At 43.3% G+C, this 22,887-nt stretch overlaps 1 protein-coding gene across 1 annotated transcript in view; it reads left to right on the forward strand.

The window, feature by feature from the left end:
• PTPRC (protein tyrosine phosphatase receptor type C) overlaps positions 1-22,887 on the forward strand; it is a 244,437-nt gene that overhangs the window by 162,323 nt on the left and 59,227 nt on the right. Inside the window, exons 17-20 of the mRNA XM_088474077.1 lie at positions 1,309-1,429; positions 6,909-7,108; positions 9,346-9,406; positions 10,593-10,701. Of these exons, the coding sequence (XP_088330203.1) occupies positions 1,309-1,429; positions 6,909-7,108; positions 9,346-9,406; positions 10,593-10,701 (491 nt within the window). The remainder of the gene's footprint in view (positions 1-1,308; positions 1,430-6,908; positions 7,109-9,345; positions 9,407-10,592; positions 10,702-22,887) is intronic.

Raw genomic sequence — 22,887 nt, forward strand, 5'->3', positions numbered from 1 at the left:
TTTAATAGGCGTGCATAATTAACATGGAAGCGTCATAGTACACGTCACCTGGTTGTATTTCAGACTGCAGTGATCGCAGTGCTTGTGGCAGGGTAGGGTCTACCTCAAGGGCTGCGAGTAGCTCAGATGGCTCTCGATGTTACTGATAAAGCATACACTTCATGGAGATGACGTGTGCTGCGAAGGGAAGGAGGCGTCTTTAGACTGGCGTGCGATCGCTCTGCCGTCGCTCTCAAAGACATAGTGGGCATCCTCTCGTCTTGCTGTGCGATCGCTTCCTATGCATATATTAGCAGCATAGCGACTACGTGCAAACGCATCTAGCCAGCGGGTCTGAAACGGGCCCCTAGATCATAGATTTTTGTTCACCCCCATAGAGAAGCACAAGAAAATTTGCCATGATTCTGTGAGGTACTGTTTATGGCAAAAACACCTGCACCCTTGCATTGTCATGCCAGCATCACAACTTCTGACTGAATTAACCCCTTAATGTAATTTTATTTTATGTTTGTAGCAGCTAAACATCACGTCAGTTACCCACCTTAGCCAGTGGGTTAATGTGGAGCTTTTTTTCTTTATAGGATTTGTACATGTACCTTAAACTTTAACATTTTAAATTTGCAGCAAAATGTAATATTATTTATTTAACACTTTCTAAATAAATGCATAGAACCTAGGGCTTGTTTCAGAGATTGACGCTAATGCGATCGCAACTAAGTTTCCGTACACAACGCAGTTGCAAAAATATTCAAATGTTAGCAAAGATCACCCGAGCATAAAGACGTCCACTGCTACCTTCTCACCTGTGTGCGACTACGCATACCTACATAAACATCGGTACCATCGAAGTTCATCGTCGGCCATTTTACCCTTGCCTTAGGCCAGGGAGCTCTTCAGCCACGCAGAGCTGTGTATGCAATTGTAGTGGCTAATTTATGCACGCCCACGTAACGGCGTTCAAATGGCCAGGCACGCCAGCGTTTCGCTAACTATACCTTGTCAACACCCCCAAAAGGTCACTTTCTGTCAATCAATCTGCAATGGGCCTCCGTGGTCTGCGTGAACGCAGGGCGACTGCATTGATGCTGTCGCGCACGCGCATTGCGATGCATATGCATGCGCAATGGCAAACAATCACTTGATCCAAGTGCAATTTGCAGTTGCGTTCATCTCTGAATCAGACCCCTAGTCCGTGGGGTAACAATGCAAGATTTTTGGATGCTTTTTTGTCACAGTCTTACAGGAACCTGTTTTTTAATTCTTCCAGATGGAAATAGTACAATTATAAATACAACATCATTGAATCACACATTTGAACATTTGAAGATTTTTAAGATGTATAACTTTGAAATTAAGGCATTTAATTCTAAAGATGAACTCATGTTTGAAGGGGATGCTTATCATACCGATCATAGAACAAAAGAAGGAAGTAAGTATGTATGTAACTTGTTCAATCATGGGGCTATTTTTTTAACTGTTATTCTCTACATTAATATACTTAGGAAAATAATTATGTTCCAATAAGCACGATGAATAAAACTTTTTGATTACACTAAACATAAAAGGTTCAATTTATCATTCACAAAGTTTCACCCAATTCACAGAAAGTGAACTTTAAGTAAAGTGAGAAATTTGGCAAACAGGAAGGGTGTGAAAACAATAGGCTTTGCATCCACCTATGAGAAGAAGTCATTCCACATCTAATTTTTTGCCTACACTTTTGAGGAACTACTGTCAGCTTTTGCGGAATTACATGTTGCACCAAGCTCTGGCAGCCATTGATTGGAAGGGTATGCTATAGTGATTGCTGCTCCTCAAGCACCTTTCATACAATGACTGTAAGTTCATCCTGGGACTTGTAGTTACAGCTTTCATATTCCATATCTTCTGGGAGGTTTGGGTATGGGAGAGCAGCAGTCGGGATGCTGGCTGTCCAAAGACTGACAGCGGCATCCCAATGCTCAGAATCCTGACAGGGGCCAGGTAAGTATACTTACCCTCCTCCCTTCACCCCCTAACCCTCCCTTCCAGCATCCGAACCCTGACCTTCCCTACCTCGCACCCTAACCCTCCCCCTTAGAGCATAAACGTAACCCTCCCCCCTTAGTGCCTAACCCTAATGCCCCCGGTGGTGCCTAGCCCTAACCCCCCCGTCAGCAGCCTAACCCTTACCTCCCCCCTCCCGCAGCATAACCCTAACCCCCCCTGTGGTGCCTAAACCTAACCCCCCCCCGCAGCTAACAGCTATCCCAGTCCGCTATACTTGTGATCGGGATGCCGGCTGTTGGGATACTGGTTGTCGGGATTCTGGCGCCAACAGCTCAACTGATATCGGGATTCCGGTGCCTGTGTTCTGTCCGTGGGTCGAGATTACGCTAGGATTTTGACCGCATCCCGATCGTAGGTAAATTGACTACATTCCCTTATGGGATTCTACAGCATCCTCCCTCAGTGTAATTTGCCTATCCCGCTGTCACACCCCCGGCCTCTGCTTCCAGCTGCGGATGTGCAGGACTTCAGCTGGTGTTGAGTATCCAGTGTCTGCGGCAGCAGCAGAGACAGCCTGGAGGGAGGGACCGGAGAATGTGACAGGAAGGACACGAACTGGGTCCGGGAGAGCATGCATGCAACGGAGGAAGTCAGGGGACAGTGACTGATCAGAGCTGCAGCAGTGATGGCCGGAGCTGATTTTGGGCTTTGGTTTAGTGCTGGGCTGAACCAGTGACAAGAACAGACTGCCAATTACCAAAATCACAGCGATTGGCACCCCGCCCTGGACCGGCTTGAGGATACCACCATTCAGCACACCCCAGCATCAGCTCCATTACACCTGGAACAGACACACAACGAAGGTACTCTCTGAGAGGAAGGACACCCACACCCCAGCCCAGCCGACAACACCAAGCCGACGGCATATACCATCGGGCTCAGGGGGGTGAAGGCCCCACATATTCCTCGCTGACATCACCAGCAGACAGTCACTCCAAGACCCCACAGGCTCATGGGGCACATCCACCTCACATCGGTGAATCCCCCCCCTAACGAGACACATACTGTACCACCAGAGTTCCCGCAACTGAACCAGCAGCTTATGCCAGGAAGAAGTGTACCCTCACCTCACCATAAGTCATCTCGGCTGCATCGATACTCTCCAAGACACCTACCGGTAGATAGGAATCCTAGAACTGTGATACACCAACGTGCGGGATGCCGCCTACAACAGAACTCTTAATGAACATAGGGCCTGATTCAGACCCGCTCGCAAGTGATGGAGCGCTCGCGAGCGTGTCGATGGTGTGCTCTGCGCACGTGGAGCGGCCGCACTGCGCGCGTGCAAGCCCCGGAGCGAGAGAGAAATTCTCTCGCTGCGTGGCTCACTACAAAAGGGGCGGCTGTCGATGTTGATCGACAGCTCATCCCATTTTGTAGGTGTGGCGGGGGGTGGCTTCAAAAATGGAGGCGTTCCCAAGTGAACACCTGCCGTTTGTGGGCGGCCCCACTGACATCACCAGTGATGTCAGTGGGAGAGCTTCCGGCTCTATTAGAGCCAGAGGCTCTCTGGGGCTTGCAGCCACGAGACCCTACCACATCGCAAGCCCGATGGTCACGATGGTCTTGACCATCGCAACCATCATCCTGGCCACTCGCAATAGCTGTGGGTGGTCACCCACAGCTATGCGAGCAGTCAGGAGGCAACACCAAAAAAAAAAAAAAAGCCCTGATTCAGAGCGAGAGCTCTTTCAGAGCGTCCGTCTCTGAATCAGGGCCATTGACTCTAAAGGCAATTGCACACATTACGATGGCTCACAAGACTGTAGACCAAAAGTCCAGGAGGGAAGACGTGCTGGTCCAGAACCACATGGCAAGGAGCACCCTGAAATGGTCAACCTACTTTCCCACCCAGGGCCAGTCCACCCTACATTTCCTGCTTCACCACACCCCTATGACCCCTCCCCCCCATCTCCCCCCCCACCCCCTCTCCTTTTGGGACCATATTAGAGCAGCACTGTGCATTCTCAATAAAAGATTTGGCCCCCTATTTGTGGTATGTCATTCTTCACACAACAAAAGGTTCATCAACACAATCACCACACCAACCCCCCCCCCCCATTCACAGGAAGAGTGCATCCAACCCCCAATTATCAAATTGACTACCTCCCCTTCTGGGATTCTATAGCATCTTCCCTCAGATTATTTATGCACCCCCTATTGTGATGGTCATCAATTACTTTTGAATGAATGAGTGCATCTCTGATGTACAGTACCTCGAATGTATGTGTATTATCACAGAGAGCTGTAGGATGTTTTATTTTCCAGCTTTAGTTGTGTTGCAAGCACCATGCCTGAAGTCAGACTTGGAGGCTCCTCTGCAAAGGAATTGCAGGTGGTCTGTTAGGTGCAGATCTCTGCTAAATCCACAGTGTCTGTCCATTTGCTGAGCTCAGGGGCATTACAAGACCTATGGATAACCCCATAGCAAAATTTTTCCAACAATAAAAGAACATTCTTGTCTCACGCTCCACTTTATACACAATTTTTTTTCCCTTTACGCAGGTCCACTGATTATTTCGACACCTCAGAAATTACCTGGTATCTAGTCTACTGGTTGATAGTAAAAAGGTTGACAATGAAAAGGTTGACTCCAGAAGGTGGACACATTCAGAATGTCGACAGTCAAAAGGTCAAAATGATCAATTTGTCGACCACCAATATGTAGACATGGTTAAATGGTCGACACATTCAGGTCGACATTTACCATGTTGACAGTAAAATCACGACATATTTTTTAAAATTATTTTTAAGTTTAGGCTTAGGCTTTGGGTTGGGGTTGGGTTTAGGGTTAGGTTTAGGGTTAGGTCTAGGGTTAGGTTTGTTTCCGGTGGAAACTGAAGGTTCAGGAAGACAGCAACAGAGTGATATAAATTAGAGATGAGCGGGTTCGGATCTCAGAGATCCGACCCCACCCGAATTCAGAGATCCGGGGCGAGAACCGAACGTGCGTTCGGTTCCCGCGCCGGCCCCGGATCTCGAACCAAGGCAAAACGTCAGAGACGAAATCTTGCATCTCGCGAGCATTCATCTCTGCAATATAAGAGGAGCCCGCATCAGTGCCATTTCACTCCGGCTGTGGAGAGTGAACAGGGAGGGTGGGTAGTGTAGGGCTGATGGTGTCTGCTGTGTCCATCTGGGCTGGTGTTGTCTGCTGTGTCCATCTGGGCTGGTGTTGTCTGCTGTGTCCATCTGGGCTGGTGCTTTCTGCTGTGTCCATCTGGGCTAGTGCTGTCTGCTGTGCCCATCTGGGCTGGTGCTGTCTGCTGTGTCCATCTGGGCTGGTGCTATCTGCTGTGTCCATCTGGGCTGTTGCTGTCTGCTGTGTCCAATAGGGCTGGTGTTGTCTGCTGTGTCCATCTGGGCTGGTGCTGTGTGCTGTGTCCATCTGGGCTGGTGCTTTCTGCTGTGTCCATCTGGGCTGGTGCTGTCTGCTGTGTCCATCTGGGCTGGTGCTTTCTGCTGTGTCCATCTGGGCTGGTGCTGTCTGCTGTGTCCATCTGGGCTGGTGCTGTCTGCTGTGTCCATCTGGGCTGTTGCTGTCTGCTGTGTCCATCTGGGCTGGTGCTGTCTGCTGTGTACATCTGGGCTGGTGCTGTCTGCTGTGTCCATCTGGGCTGGTGCTGTCTGCTGTGGCCATCTGGGCTGGTGCTGTCTGCTGTGTCCATCTTGGCTGTTGCTGTCTGCTGTGGCCATCTGGGCTGGTGCTGTCTGCTGTGTCCATCTGGGCTGTTGCTATCTGCTGTGGCCATCTGGGCTGCTGTGCTGTGTCCATCTGGGCTGGTAGCATGCTGCCTGCATCATCATTCGCTGCTGCCTCAGTTAGGGGTGCTCCGGGCCACAAGTTGTGGGCAGAAAAAAAAAATCTATATAATGAAAAGTGTGCGTGTGCGTTAGCCGCGCTTATTATCAGACAGCAGCAACTTACCTAGTGCTGCCTGTGTTGTCAATCACTGCTGCCTCAGTCAGGGCTCCGGGCCCCAAGTTCTGGACAAAAAAAAAATAATAAAAAGTGTATTTCAGTGCCGCCCACTGCTGTTTGCTTAGTTTAGTCAGCCAGCTAGCTGGATGCAATGTTTTGGCCCTAGGCCTAACCTAGATGAAAAAATCAATATTGTGAGCTGTGAGGTGGTCAAAATTGACTGCAAATGACTGGGAATAAATGTTATTAAGGTTAATAATACTGTAGGAACAAAAACAGGCCCAAATTATGTGGTTTTACCTGTTTTTATCATTTTTTAAAAAAAGATACAGATCCAAAACCAAAACCAACACCAAAACAAGCAAGGGTGGTTTTGCAAAACCAGATCCAGATCCAAAACACGAAGGAGATACAGATCCAAAACCGAAAACAAAACCAAAACACGGGAGTCGGCGCACTTCCCTAGTTTAAAGTTATAATGCAGACACTGATGTTTAAAGTTATAATGAAGACACTGATGTTTAAAGTTATAATGAAGACACTGATGTTTAAAGTTATAATGAAGACACTGATGTTTAAAGTTATAATGAAGACACTGATGTTTAAAGTTATAATGAAGACACTGATGTTTAAAGTTATAATGAAGACACTGATGTTTAAAGTTATAATGCAGACACTGATGTTTAAAGTTATAATGAAGACACTGTTAAACTGCTTTAACTAACATTACACCTGTGTCTGCATTATGCTATTGCCATTCTCCCAACGACATATTGACTGTGGACAAAATCTATATATTCTATGAAGGAAACTATGCTTTCACTTATGGAGTTTCCAAATACTGCCAAAGTATTTCCCTGTAGTATTTCAGAAGTTTCATTTGTGTTTTTATTAATTGCCTGTTCTTTATTTCATTTATTTTCTGTACCTGTCACAGTACCAACTAAAGTTCAGAACATTAGAGCACATGTTGGACCAGGAGGTAATAATGCAATCACTGTCGAATGTCAGAAGCCATCGGAAATTAATGGGGAGCCTGGAACATATATTCTCAATATTAATAATGATATTAAGACAAACAATACTTGTTATTTTCATATAAAAGATCTAAATTATCTGACAACTTACAATTATGAGGTAAGAAAAATGTTTATGAGAAAAATACATAGCTTGTACATATGTACATGGAAGGTTTTTGCACAATATGCTGTAAGCGGTACTTTTCTTTAATGTTCATGGAAGACACACATTACCTATATGCTTCCATACTAAAACAACACTAAATACAAAATGTATTACAATATCTAGTTATGAGTTAATCATGAACTGAGTATTATACTGTGGCAGACTTATGAGCAGTTCTAAAATAGCAATAAACAATTCACAGAAAAAGTTTATTTTTTTATTTTTTAAATTGTCTGGTGTGTTTGCTAAATATTGTTTATCAATTTGTGAATATCGACTCAATTTATTTTCTGGTACCAATTTTACATTTTTACTTAATTTCTATGAAGTTTTTCTTACATTTCCCAATCCATTTTTAAAGTCATAGTATACATAAGTACAAGCTATACTGTGTTACTTTACAATGGAATTTTGCAATAAAGGCTTGAATTACTGATTATTTAAGAGGCTAAGCCCCCAAAACATATTGCATTGAAGACATTACTTAATCGTTTCTTGATTAAATCGGTAATGGGATTAATGGAGTAATGGAGAAACTGTCTCAATAAATTACTGATGTAAATATACAAGTGTGTGTGCCTTGATCACTGGTGCATGTTTGCACAGCTCCGGCAGCCAATTAATTAGTGATCTCCAAGCCATTGTAATCAGTGAATTATAAGATTGCACAAATCACATAATAATGCACTTGATGAATTTGTGGAAACAATGCTGCTGCAAACAAGCTCTGTTTGGGGTGCTACTGTTATGCTGGGTGCACACTTTAAAGATGGATCTGCCAACCGACGGACCTGTCGACCGAGTGGCCGATTGGTAAGCTATACACACTTACCAATCAGCCACTCAATATGTCTGGGCATTTAAATTTGCTCGCCCAGTTGTGATGTCAGCGTTTGCGGTCCCTACAGTCAGTGTATGGGCGGTCAGCGAGTTGCCCGTGCACACAGCCAGATATACTGATATACCGATATATCTGCATGATATTTTGGCATCAGCTGTGCTGCAGGGCTGACCTGATATGTCTGTGAACAACTTTGTTCACAGACATATCGGCTGTACAAAACTGCTGATGCACACCCGATACATTGTTCGTCGATCGAACAAACTATATAACAACAAGTGTGTACGCAGCTTTACCCAGAGCAGAAGCGGGCTTGACTACAGTGGATCTTATTTACAAGGTTCACAAGACTACTTCATTTTTTTTATACGTACCTATCCGGACTATTCAGCACATTACAAGGTGTCTGCTTACTTCCAGTTTTTTTAGATGTCTCCACTAGCTAGATGTGCATTTACTTTTTCAGTCAGGTAGAAAAATTTCAGATGCTGCATTGTGCCACTTTCATCACCTCCATCCTCATTAGAATTACACTTTAAATGGATATAAGCTTTTCCATTTTCCTTCTAAAATACTGCTTAGTTTAGCCTAATTTATGGCTTAGGTTAATCTTGAGAATAATAGTATTTAGACGTCGTCTAGATTCCGGCGCCGGTCTTTAGACATGGTACGGGATTCAGGCATTGGGATTTCGATGGCCAGCATTCCGAACACTGGCAAATTAACTACATCCCAGTTCAAGATGTGTCTCCATCAGCTCTGAACTGGTGGGAAAATTCTTGTGCAGTTCTGGAGTGTTATTGGCTGTGATTCCTTCTGCAAAGTATGGTAGGCACTTAAAAATTAGCACATTGAAGGTTTGTTTTGCATGGATTGGATCTGTGGAACAAAGCACACTCACATTCTCACATTCTCCATTACTAGCAAAGTGCATCTTCTCTAACCACAAAATGTATAACCCCAATTTTTCAGTTTTTATGCCTTGGAATTTTGCATTTAGCAGAGTTCAGCTGTCTAGGTGATTTTATTTGATTATTTGATTGGGTGTTTTATGTCATTATGTTCCTTGCGATTGTGGGTGTGTTATAATATAGTTAAAAAAACTATGAGTAATGGAGGCAGAAAACTGTAGGGATTTGATTCTTCCAGTTATAAAATGTATGGTTTCTACCTCGCTAATGGGTAATTTAAACACTTCAGCTACAGATATATACGGTATTGGAGACAGTCCATTTGTTTGAATCTTATTCATGTGGTTTGGTTTGGTTTTGTTTGATTGGAGGTAAACAGCTAAATAGACAATGCATTCTAACTAATATTTATTTTATTTTTCCTTTGAACTCTTCAGATCTTTTACAAAAATAATAAATATGATGGAGTAAAAATAAGAAAAGAAGTAAAAACAAATTGTAAGTGCATTCAATGAAACATATTGCATAATGCATTAAATTGTATGTACAGTATGCTTACACCTCTCTTGCTGTTTAAATAAATGTTAGTGTTGATAAGATGCAGGGAAACATATTAGTATTTGGGGCCTATGTATTAATAATGATGACACTGCCGCCATTATTAAGGATCCATATCACAGGGGTTATTTTAATTTTTCATGAAAATATCCCCGCTACATGTACAAAGGGGAACTCGCAGTTTACTGAAGATGGTGTAAACTACAAACTGCGAAAAGCTTTGCTATTTGGAGTTTGGTACATAGGGGTCAGATCGTAGTCCCCATGATAATGATGGGGACTACGATCTCCAGCACTATTTAACACTCTGCCGGAGATTTCTGTTAAATCTCCTGCAATGTGCTATTAGTACATAGCAACAATTAAAAAATTATGCATAAACTGCAGTTTCTAAATAATTGTCTAAAAGAAATCTTGATACATAGGGCTCGATCGGCAGCCTGACAATGTTTGCAATCTGTGCATGCGTAAGCATTGCAGTGCGCGTGCACGAACTAGTCCATGTGATCGCAAAGCGTTTGCTCGCTGCGCATAGCCACTTTCCTAGAATGAGTGACTGGATGAGCCATTTGCGGGTGGTGATAGGGGTCGGTCGATGGAAACGGGGGAGTGGTGGTGCGAACGCAGGCATGCCTGAGCATCTTAACACTGTTTCAGAGGCATGAATAATTAAGACGCAGCGTCATAGTACACGTCACTTGGCTGAATTTTACACTGAATCACTCACAGTGCTTGCAGAAGGGTATTGTCAGCCACAAGTGCTGCGTATGCATCCGATGGTTCTCGATGTTACATACACTTCCTGAAGATTACTTGTATTGCGAAGGGAAAGTGGGCGTCTTAAGACAGGCTGGTGGGCGTCTACATACACACCACGATCGCATGCCAAGACATAGTAGGCGTGCTAATGCCTTGCTGTGCGATCGTGGGATTTGCATACTTTCGCTGTATGCGAACACATCTAGCGAGCGGGTCTGAATCGGGCCCAAAGGCCCCATAGAATGAAATCAAATTGTAAAAGAGCTGCAATTTGTGCATAAGGTGACAATAGTAAATGCACCCTGTTTTTTTAGTGTCACATATTTTAAAGCATACAGCACATCACCAACTTTTTTATATTGTGCAGATAATGATAAAGCCCTCATCGGATTCCTGGCTTTTCTGATAACCATCACCTCTCTGGCCCTAATCATCGTCCTGTTCAAAATCTATAACTTGCAAAAGAAATCCTCAAGGTAATGTGTGCATTTACAAATTAAGATGCTAACGGTATTGATCTGTATATATATATATATATATACTAACGAAACTGGATTAGAACCTTTATATACCCCTGCCTATACCTTCTAAAATCCTTCCTATAAACCTCTAAGAATAACGCTAATTTGCGTACGCAGTCTGACCGCAAATAAAGACAGGAGTGGAATCTGTGGTTCCAACGCACAAGTATTATTCAGGTAAAAGTACAGTCAGTTACACGCAATTGATACACACACAATTTAGGCATAAAAGGAAATATTACAGACCCAAGTACAGTATACATACGCTGCACCTCCGGACCCAGAGATAGACCTCAGAATAGAGACCCTGAGTTCATACAGCATTCAGCATGGACTAAAAAACAAGTATACGGGCACACATATTTATCCCCCTCAGACTAAAACAGAACAAAGGGGAAGTTTCTTGCTGATGTCATTGGTTCCAAGAGGAGAAGCATATGTTACAGCACATTTAACAGGCTGGTTCAAATAGACTCTCCCTGCCTCTAACAGCAGGGGAATCTTTCTAGTAACGCCTTCTGTACATTCCAACAGTTAAACATTTTGTTGCTTGTAGGTTCTGCGATCCATAACTTGAGTTTGCATGATGCGATCTCTCCACCGATAATACCGGAATGCTGTAAAAAGCGTACGCATCAGAACAAGACCAAACACAATTTGCTTATCATGTATAATACCTTAGTTATCAAAAACCTTTATTTCTCAGCATTGAAACTAACTTAACCAACTTAAATCATACATTTTGATGCTTATGGAACCTTATGTGTGAATATGGAATGTGTGGGTATTCAGGGTTTGATATAAGGACTCTAGTTAACTTGGGGCAAATGCGTGCGCATAAAGCTACTTTTACAGCAGTTTCATTCAAAGTCTTATGCATTCGCTAATATGCGACTAGTTAATAGCACTCTTGTGGGTATGATTGTGTGTATGAGAAATGATGAAAGAAGCGATCGCATAGTGCTAACATAAATATCGCCACATGTACTATACTGTGAGTTTACCTAAAATGGCGCTTAGGCGGCCATTCGCAAAATGGCGTCTTGCGATCTCATTTCTAAAATGGAGTCTTGCGGCCATTCGCAAGATGGCGTCGCTGCGATTAAATTTTAAACCGAACTTGTCTCAGCCAATTATTCAGCTTCGACAGTCCACCCTTTGATAGCAAATAACATGCTATCACAATCTGCTATTTAAATTTATTTTAGGCTTACATTTACATATTATTTAGTGTTTTTATGGGATGGCACAAGGTGGTTCTTAGTCCATCAATAATGTGTCTCTGGGTGGGGACATAAAACTACTATTATACGCATACCACGGATCTTGGAAGATCATGTGACAGGTGTGGGAATGCACCAGTCTTATAACAGCAGTCTTGAAGGGGAATTTGAGACTTTACATTGTCTGAGGTATTCTATAAATAACATTTCAATAATATCTTCTATGCATGTCTAAATATTATACATTTAAATGATGGTACTTCCTAGCTCAGGGTTGTAATGCAGTTCTGTATCTACCTCGGTATACATATTATCATTTCTGACCACCATCATAGTTTCATTCTTTCGTTTTACTCTGTTTTTACATTTTCCACACTTCAATACAATAGGAACACACCGGACGCATATGCCAATTACTATGATGACAATCAGTATAAGGATCAAGAATTTGACTATGCTGGTGATCACTTCCTGGACCCATTCCCCTAGACCTGAGAACCATTTCACTGGGTTCAGCCATGACACCCATCCTTCTATCTTTTCCCCTGCTTCAGCCACTGATGCCTTATGGTTCTTACGAAATTCCCACTTTAGCTGCAGAATCTCATCCATCTTCTGGTCTATTACCTCCTTAGGGTTGCTGGTATCATTGGTGACATAAGTGCAACATTTTACTCCAAATTGGGTGGCTAATGTTACGCAATACCCTCCAGTAACAGCAGTTAAATAATTCAACACTAGCCTGGGTTGCACTAGTTCTCTCCCTGTGTACCTGAATGTGTCATCGTACATCTCAGTGATATTATCTATTAATTTAGCAAGTTCCTGGATATATCTAAAATTTAATGTACCCCTAGCAATCCTGGTGGGATCCAGGGCGACTAAAACTTGGAAGCCAGTTGTCTCACTGATTAACTGAGCAGCTTTATGCATATCACCAGGTATCATATTTCTCTTGCCTCTGTGTTCATATTGTGTGTGAAGATATGGTGACGGTGTGTTTTTATGTATTCCCAGCATTTCAACATGTGTGAGGGTCATAACTTCTGGGACTACTCTTCCCAGATAACAAGCCTTCGGAACTCGGGGAGAGCCATTTATACGCTTTTCTTCCACATATAAAATATACATTATCGGGGAGAACATAAGGAATGGCATGCATCATTATCATTACACACATTTCCCTTGCAAACAATCCTATCTCAGGCTCTTCCATCTGGTATATGCAAGTTTCTGGTTGTATTATTTTAGCACAATAACCATCTGGTACTTTACCAATCATTTCTTTGGTGGAACTCAATGTATACCGGTACCTAAAATGTTTCCCACTTGATTTAATTGAGCATAACAGATCATAGTTTATGGACTCATTATCAGCTCTTTGTGAGAAGGTCATCGTCTGATTATTCCCCGTCACTTCCCAACCTCCGGGTTTGTTGGGGTTGGTTATGTTTAAACACAAAAGTGATCTATCTACTTGGAATTGATAGAGTTTGAAATGAGGTGGTTTGGATGAGAGGAATTTTCCATCCAATGTTTTCCCTTTTTGCAGTTCTAAGATTTCCGTGACATTCAGCGGAAATAGCACCAACCCTACATTATGCTGTCCCTGTGGCACATGTGAACACACCCAGCAATCAGTTTGATTTAACACTTTGCCTACCATGCTGTGATAATCCTCTAAAGGATACCCTCCCCAATACGGGTTATATTTGGGTTGGCACCGTTGGATACAGTTCTCATCAACTAGGGACCCACAAAACTCACAAATACAGGAATCTTCAGACGATAAACCTCCACACCTTCCCCGAGTATCCGGAATGACAGCTCTCTTAACAATAACAGTACTAAGATTGGTCAGACACTCCCCTGATTGGCATTGCACTCCCCCTGATTCCACTCCATCAGCACTGCCATCAGCTACCATTTCCTCAATCGGTCCCCCATCACAGACACTGGATATTCCCGAACTGACCAGGATGGTGAACACTCTAAAAGAGAATATGAGAATGAACACAGCAGGACCATCCATTTTAACAACAAGTCCTGCAAAATTTCTCTCGGTTCAGGTATCTCACTACGACCTTTTCAATCCTCCTGGAACAAGTTCGAGAGCGACAGGTCCACACTATCAGCCTTGTCTCCGCCTTGTTTCTCCTCCGATTGATTGACCTTTCTGCAGTGAGTGGAATGGACCCAGGTATCTCTCTCGGCCACCTTCAAAGATGTAGTACTCGTCAGCAGCACCTGGTATGGACCTTCCCACCGATCAGTCAAACAACCTGAACGCAAGAAATTTCTGATCATTACATATTCTCCTGGTTCAACATCATGACAGTTAGTTTCAGGCATATCATTAGACAACAATTTCAGTTTCTGCTGCTGTTGCTTTAACTGCCTACTCATTGATATAAGATACTTTACAGTTACCTCGTTGTAACCCTTCAAGTCTTCCTGGGGACTTATAATCAAATGAGGTTGTCTGCCGAATAGTATTTCAAATGGGGACAGATTCAGAGGAAGTCTAGGAGTGGTCCTTATGCTATGTAGGACCAAAGGTAATGCTTCTGGCCATCCTAGTCCAGTTTCTGCCATAATTTGACTTAAGTTATTTTTAATAGTCCCGTTCATTCTCTCCACCTTGGCACTGGCTTGCGGTCGGTAGGGGGTATGAAGTCAGCTATTAATACCCATCAGCTTACACATATTTTGGAACACATCACCTGTGAAATGAGTACCCCTGTCACTCTCGATGATCTTAGGGATACCGTACCTGCATATAAATTCCTGGACTATTTTCTTGGCAGTAAACGCAGCAGTATTAGTGGCCGCTGGGTAGGCCTCAACCCAGTTGGAAAATACGTCTGTGCACACTAGTACATACTTAAGATTCCTGCAGGGTGGTAATTGGATGAAATCAATTTGTATCACCTGGAAAGGTCCATCAGTAGGTGGAATGTGGGATGGTTCGGTAGGGATCGCTTTCCCTATGTTCTTTCTCAAGCAGGTCAGATAGGACATTGCCATCTTCTCTGCTTGTGAAGAAAAACCTGGTGTGCACCAGTATGCCCTCACCAACTTGCACATACCCAGTTTACCTAGGTGAGTTAGACCGAGTACTGCCTCAGCCAGGCTGGGGTAATATGCCTTGGGGGCCACTGGCTTACCATGTCCGTCCCTCCAGAGCCCAGAGGACTCTGACCCACATCCCTTGGACTTCCAAAAGGATTTTTCCTGAATTGAACATAAACTTTGCATCTCAATTAATTTCAGCATACCAATGGTTTGGAATGACATAATTGTTTCAATTGGGGAAGACATATTTAACCCTGCTGCCCATTTTGCAGCTTCATCAGCTCTGTTGTTGCCCAGTGACACCGGGTCATCCTCACATGTGTGGGCTTTGCATTTAATTACTGCCACTGCTTTGGGCAGTTGGATTGCTTCTAAAAGATGTTTTATGTGTTGGGAATGTGCAACTGGTGTGCCTGTTGCTGTCATAAAATTTCTCAGACGCCATAGAGCCCCGAAATCGTGCATCACCCCGAACGCGTACCTCAAGTCAGTGTAAATGTTAGCAGATTTGCCTGCTGTCAGTTCACATGCTCTAGTCAGTGCTACTAACTCTTCCACCTGGGCTGAGTGAGGAGGACCGAGAGGTTTAGCTTCCATGATGTCTGTATCATTTACAACAGCATAACCTGTACATAATTCACCTGTGTCTGTTTGAAAACTCCCATCCGTATAGAAAGTTACATCCACATTCTCTAAAGGTGTGTCATGTATGTCAGGTCTAGCAGTAAAGGTCTGATTCAGATATGTCATACAATCGTGAGTATCATCATGTCTGCCGAACTCACCTCCCGCCAGCAACTCTTCTCCTTCCACCCTTTGTACATCATGTTGTACATATGGTAGGTATGTTGCTGGATTCAGCATACTGCAACATTTGACAGTAATATTTGCAGGAGCAATTAGAGCTAATTCCCATTTGGTGAACCTAGCTGAGAAGACGTGTCTGGTTTGAGCTGAGTTCAACAGAGCAGATACAGCATGGGGAGTGTAGACAATCATATCATGGCTCAATACTACGTCCTCACTTTTACTCACCAATAAAGCGGTAGCTGCTATACTTCTCAAACAGGTGGGGAGTGATCTTGCTTCGTGTCCAATTGGGCACTGTAGTATGCTACGGGCCTACTGGCATCACCATGTTTTTGTGTAAGGACACCTGCAGCACAACCATCGGCTTCCGTACAATATAAATCAAAAGGTTTTTCATAATCGGGTATTCCCAATGCAGGAGCTTTTGTCAGACTATCCTTAAGATTAAAAAAAGCCTGTTCTGATTCCTCAGTGTGTATGACGCGATCGGGCTTTGAGGAAGAGACTAGTTCCTGTAAAGGCAAGGCCAAAATAGAAAAACCTGGGATCCACATTCGGCAGTATCCACACATTCCCAAGAAGGTACTAATTTGCTTTTGATTCTGCGGCAGTGTTATGTTTTGTTTGGCCTGGATTCTATCATTTGTAAGATGTCGTCACCCCTGGGTTAGGCAGTGTCCCAAATATTTTACTCTGGATTGGCACGGTTGTAACTTGTCCTTAGCCACTTTGTGTCCTGTATGCGGGAGATGAAGTAACAAAAGTTTAGTATCATTCAAACATGACATAAACGAGTCAGAACATAAATCATCCACATATTGAATTAGAACTGATCCATTGGCAGGTTGAAAAGCTTGTAAACAGTCATGCAATGCCTGGGAGAAAATACTGGGGCTGTCTATGAAACCTTGGGGCAATCGTGTCCATGTATATTGCACACCTCTGTATGTGAATGCGAATAGGTACTGACAGTCAGGGTGGAGAGGCACAGAGAAGAAAGCAGAACAGAGGTCAATGACAGTGAAATGGGTTGCATTTGGTGGGATCTGCATCAGGATGACAGCTGGATTTGGCACAACAGGGAATTGGCTCTCTACTTCCTTATTAACACCTCTAAGGTCTTGCACCAGCCTATAACCCCTCCCACCCCTCTTCTTTACTGCAAAGATGGGACTGTTGGCTACACTAGCTGTACGAACTAAAATTCCCTGTTGCAATAATCGCTCAATTATTGGAAACACCCCTAGTTCTACTTCCTGTTTTAGTGGGTACTGGGGAATTTTTGGAGCTTGCCTACCGCCTTTTAAGTTTACCATTACTGGGCTAACGTTTGCCATTAATCCAGTGTCCTGTCCATCTTTTGTCCAAAGGGAATCTGGAATTTGGGACAACATTTCATCTACTTGTGATGGATTTTCTTTTAAAACGGTAGAGTGATACATTATCCTTTGAGGAGTGTCTAACGTATCCCGCACCTCGTATACCATTCTCTCTGGGATATCTAAATATACACCATCAGGGGTGCAATATATAACACATCCCATTTTACATAACAAGTCTCTGCCCAGCAGGTTAGTAGGAGCCGCTGCAGCCAGTAGAAAAGAATGTCTGGTATGCAACGGCCCAATACTAACCTCTGCGGACTTTGTTAAAGGATAACATTCCACTATACCTGTCACACCCATTGTTGGTATTGTCTCGTTGGTCACCTGTAAATTAACGGGAGATTTCATCACTGACTTGGTCGCCCCTGTGTCTACAAGAAAAGGATATTCAGTACCAGCTACATCAACCATCAAGACCGGTTCTTCCCTAGTACTTCCTGTTAACCTGGCTATCTGTAGACCACAGGTATGACCTGACCCCTAGCGTTGGCTACCATTCTCCAATAAAGCATTTACGGCTGCAATTGGAGCTGGTGTTTGCTGAACATTTGCTAGTCTCTGTGCATATCCCTTATGGGGGTATCCAGGTTTCCTTGATGTGGGGTCCATACTCTTTTTAATGTACAGTTTCTACTTAAGTGTCCTGTTTGTTTACAATTAAAACATGTCCGTGATTCAGGTGAAAGCATGTGTTGTAGTGAAGTTTGACCAGAGGGTAAAGGTGGTGGATATGGGTAAGGATAGGGAGGGTAAGGGTATTGTGGGGGGTAAGAAGTAGGTGGATATCCTGGGACTTGTGGTTGCATTGGGTTAGTGGGATAGAGTTGTGTTTGTTGTTGAGTGGGGTTAGTGAGAGCAACTTGTTCTGACATGAGTGTGTGTGCAAGTACAAGTGTGTCTGTTGGCTGTGATGTTACCGTCATTCCCTCCAGAGCTTGTATACTGACAGCCATTAATTTTTCGCTCTGGGTCTCCCTCTTTTTTGAGATGTTTTTGTCATGTTCTATGGCAGACTCTATGAGGTTATCTATTGTAAGTCCCCTCCAGCCAGGCTGTGAGGTCTGAACCCGAGTTTTTAAATTCTCTTTTAAACCGTCCACCAATATTGTGACTATCATTCCCCTGTGGTGAATGCTATCTTTAATATCTTCTATCCCAGTGTACTGGGTGATAGCCTGCAGAGCCCAGTTGCAATAGTCTTCTGCAGTTTCACTCTCCTTTTGTTTGATTGTGAAGATTTTGTTCCAATTAACTACTACTGGAAAATATACACCCAATTGAGTCACAATGCGGGAAATGTTACCTTGATTTACTTGGTCTGTTAAGGGAACGTCGCCATCCAATACACAATCCGTGATAAATTTTGTCACACGATATTGCATGGTAGACAGGCCCTTAACACCACACGCCAATCTTTATTAGTGGGCTCATGAGAACTACCCAAATTTCTCAAAAATCTTTGACATTTGGCTAATTCCTTTTTTGGATCAGGGAAATCATTTATGATGAAATTTAGTTCTGCTCTTGTCCATGGACAATGCATTACTACTTCCCTCGTGGGCACTACACCGTTTGCATCCGCATTTCCATTCGGAACAGTTATTGTCCGAATGGGATGCAGACCGGCAGCCTTGCTAGCTCTGACCTGGTTACCTGGCTGGGGGTTTAATCTGCTGCTGCTACGTATGCTATTAACAATTTCCTCAATGGGTGCAGAGTATGTTAACACTTCCCTTGCTGTTACCGATGGAGATGGCGGCACCACCCGTGATTGTGGTGATGCAGCATCTATCATTTGCACAGCATGGGAAATGGCAGACATTACAATAGGCTCATCATCCACATCATAAACATTTTCCTTATGGTTGCTTAAGAGAGGGTACAAATTGCTTGTTACATTTTTATGGGTATTTTTGGTAACTGTACTTGCACCTCCATCCACATAAGGTGGGGGAGGTGAGCATGAACTGCTGGCAATACTCTCCACTATGCTACCTTGCTGCACGTGCGCGCCAATTTGCGGCTCGCCCGTATTGCACTCAGCGTCGCGGACGTATTTTCTGGCAATGCGCTCGCAACGCTAGTTTGCGTCGTTTGCACATTTTTAAGCCAAGCATCCCCTTTATGCTGCCATAGTTTTAAACATTCAAAATACTTAATCTTTTTCTCTCGGGATCGCACCATACTGATGTGATCCTGGACATTGTCTAACACATTTTTGTCAAAACTAATATTCTGGGAAACGTTCTAACACTCTTCCTCGTCATATTAAACCATAAATCACAATACCTTATTGCATACGTACCATACTTAGTATGCATAATACGACGGGCCGATCCAATCGGAGCCTCCATTAGCAGCACATCATTGCCTAACATCTCTACTGTTTGCGTGGCTCCCATTCTGAGACAACTCCTTTCAATAAAAATTTAAACTGGTGAAAGACAATCAAGATACTTTCACTTACCTGTGGACGATTTAAGTCGGCGGCGCCCACACACCTGGATAAGATTTAGTAAGGCAATTTCCACACCTAGATAAGATTTGAAACAGGCAGCTTCCACACCCGGATAAGTTTTAGTAAGGCAACTTCCAAACCTATTAGAGTTTATATGTCGGCTACTCTCACGCACCCCTATACAACAAAGACAACATGTACACCTGCTACTGTGTATAGAACGGTAAAGCTGCTTACCGAGCGACTAGGCTAACCCTTGCACCTAGCCCTTAAGGATCATACGATACCCTTAACTTTGTTCAACAAGTATTCACTGTTACACACTTTTTTCCTGCGCAGAAAAATACACGTTTAACCCAGATATTGGTAATAGAAAAAAAAATGTAAACCTCAATGACTTTGTTCAAACACGTGGCAGCAGAACCGGAAGTGCGTCTACGCTATTGTGCGACCATCCGCATACACATTAATGCGACTACCACTCAACCGTATAATGACTTTTTAACTGCGTACGCAAAAATGCATTTTAGCCGCGTACGCAATACTGCTGCACCCCTCTAATCGCAAGGTTCTATCAACAGAGGAAAACAAACTTTTTCCTCTCTTGTCCCTGGATTCTAGTCAGCTTCCTTAATTCACACGGAGACGGATAGTGATCTTTCAGCACAAAGCGGTTGCAGGCAAACCCTGCATGTGGCCACTCCACCCTTTGCTGAAATATCGATGACCGTATGTACCGTGTGAGCAGGTAAGTGACTTCTTTACGAGCCCCCAACTAATGAAACTGGATCAGAACCTTTATATACCCCTGCCTATACCTTCTAAAATCCTTCCTATAAACCTCTAAGAATAACGCTAATTTGTGTACGCAGTCTGACCGCAAATAAAGACAGGAGTGGAATCTGTGGTTCCAACGCACAAGTATTATTCAGGTAAAAGTACAGTCAGTTACACGCAATTGATACATACACAATTTAGGCGTAAAAGGAAATATTACAGACCCAAGTACAGTATACATACACTGTGCCTCCGGACCCAGAGATAGACCTCAGAATAGAGACCCTGAGTTCATGCAGCATTCAGCATGGACTAAAAAACAAGTATACGGGCACACATATTTATCCCCCTCAGACTAAAACAAAACAAAGGGGAAGTTTCTTGCTGATGTCATTGGTTCCCAGAGGAAAAGCATATGTTACAGCACATTTAACAGGCTGGTTCAAATAGACTCTCCCTGCCTCTAACAGCAGGGGAATCTTTCTAGTAACGCCTTCTGTACTTTCCAACAGTTAAACATTTTGTTGCTTGTAGGTTCTGCGATCCATAACTTGAGTTCGCATGATGCGATCTCTCCACCAATAATACCGGAATGCTGTAAAAAGCGTACGCATCAGAACAAGACCAAACACAACTTGCTTATCATGTATAATACCTTAGTTATCAAAAACCTTTATTTCTCAGCATTTAAACTAACTTAACCGACTTAAATCATACATTTTGATGCTTATGGAACCTTATGTGTGAATATGGAATGTGTGGGTATTCAGGGTTTTATATAAGGACGCTAGTTAACTTGGGGCAGATGCGAGAGCATAAAGCTACTTTTACAGCGGTTTCATTCAAAGTCTTATGCATTCGCTAATATGCGACTAGTTAATAGCGCTCTTGTGGGTATGATTGTGTGTATGAGAAATGATGAAAGAAGCGATCGCATAGTGCTAACATAAATATCGCCACATGTACTATACTGTGAGTTTACCTAAAATGGCGCTTAGGCGGCCATTCGCAAAATGGCGTCTTGCGATCTCATTTCTAAAATGGAGTCTTGCGGCCATTCGCAAGATGGCGTCGCTGCGATTAAATTTTAAACCGAACTTGTCTCAGCCAACTATTCAGCTTCGACAATATATATATATATATATATATATATATATATATATAAACACATTGAGACAAGACAGCACTCCTGAAAACAGATGCGGTGCCTGGCTAATACAAAATAAATATAACATTTTTGGAAAGAAAATCAACAAAGACCCAGCACTCATGTTTTTTAGATTTATTGTGAAGGTCACATATGAAAAATACAGCTTCCAATAGTCAGCAGCAGCAGCAGCAGCAGCCTGCCCGATGACCGTTTCAACCAAATCCTAATTGGTTTTCCTCAGGGGTTAATGGTGCACAGTGTCCCTGCTTGTATATATCCTAAAAAAGGGCTCCAAACAACAGGGCTGTAACTAGGGTAGTACGACCAGTGCCAGGGCAGGGGGTGCTGTTTGGGCCTGTCAATTTTCCTGTTTATTATCCTTCTCACTTGTAGCTTCCTCTTCTTTTATCCCCAGCATCTCCTGACCTCCCCTATCTCTTCCCTGGCCCTTCCCCATGAGGCCGCAGCCCTTTTTCAGGTGCACTATCTTATGTCCTTATTTAAAAAATGGGGGGGGGGAGGGGCGCCAGTGCTCTATCTGGCTCAGGGCACCAAAAAGTCTAGTTACAGCTCTGCCAAACAATCTCAATCATTACCCATACTGACATCTCCCAGCTGAACCCCCTAGTGGCTCATTGGTTGCCGGGTGTCATGTGTGTGGGCGGAGTTTAAATGTAAAGAAACAAGCCCATGTGTATCCAGACACCGGGACAGTCACTGATGCACAGCACAGCCCAAGTGTCACAACACCTATCACTGGGCAAGATGTATTAACCACCAAAGCATCATCAGTGCAATCTAAGATGTTGAGAGTATGGTAAGCCCCTCATGAGGGTAGTAGGGTGGAAGCTGGTAGCATGGACTAGGATCTTTACTGCGTATTTTTATCCAATTCTTTGTTGTAAATTTTAGTGGATAGAGTTCCCGTTGTTATTTGTAGTTGACACATCTAAAAAATTGATGTGTGTGCTACTAAACGTGAGGCTGAAGTGAATCGATCCTGGCAAGGAGTTGAGGTGATCAATGAATCTCAGATGTTTGGCTTCTCCACACTGCCACCCTGCCAAACAAAAAATAGGTAGTCTATATAACATACATAAAACAGAAGATCTTTACTGTTTTCCAAATTGCTGCTGATGTGGGTCTTCTCATATATTCCGCCATGAAAATGCGTATATACTTATACATACATTCATACACACAGTTGTATACAGATGGATTCTCCTGGTCAAATTATATGTTTTGTTAAATCTCCATAGACAA

This window comes from Taudactylus pleione, unplaced genomic scaffold, assembly GCF_031769625.1.
Source record: "Taudactylus pleione unplaced genomic scaffold, aTauple2 ptg000146l, whole genome shotgun sequence".
Lineage (NCBI taxonomy): Eukaryota > Metazoa > Chordata > Amphibia > Anura > Myobatrachidae > Taudactylus > Taudactylus pleione.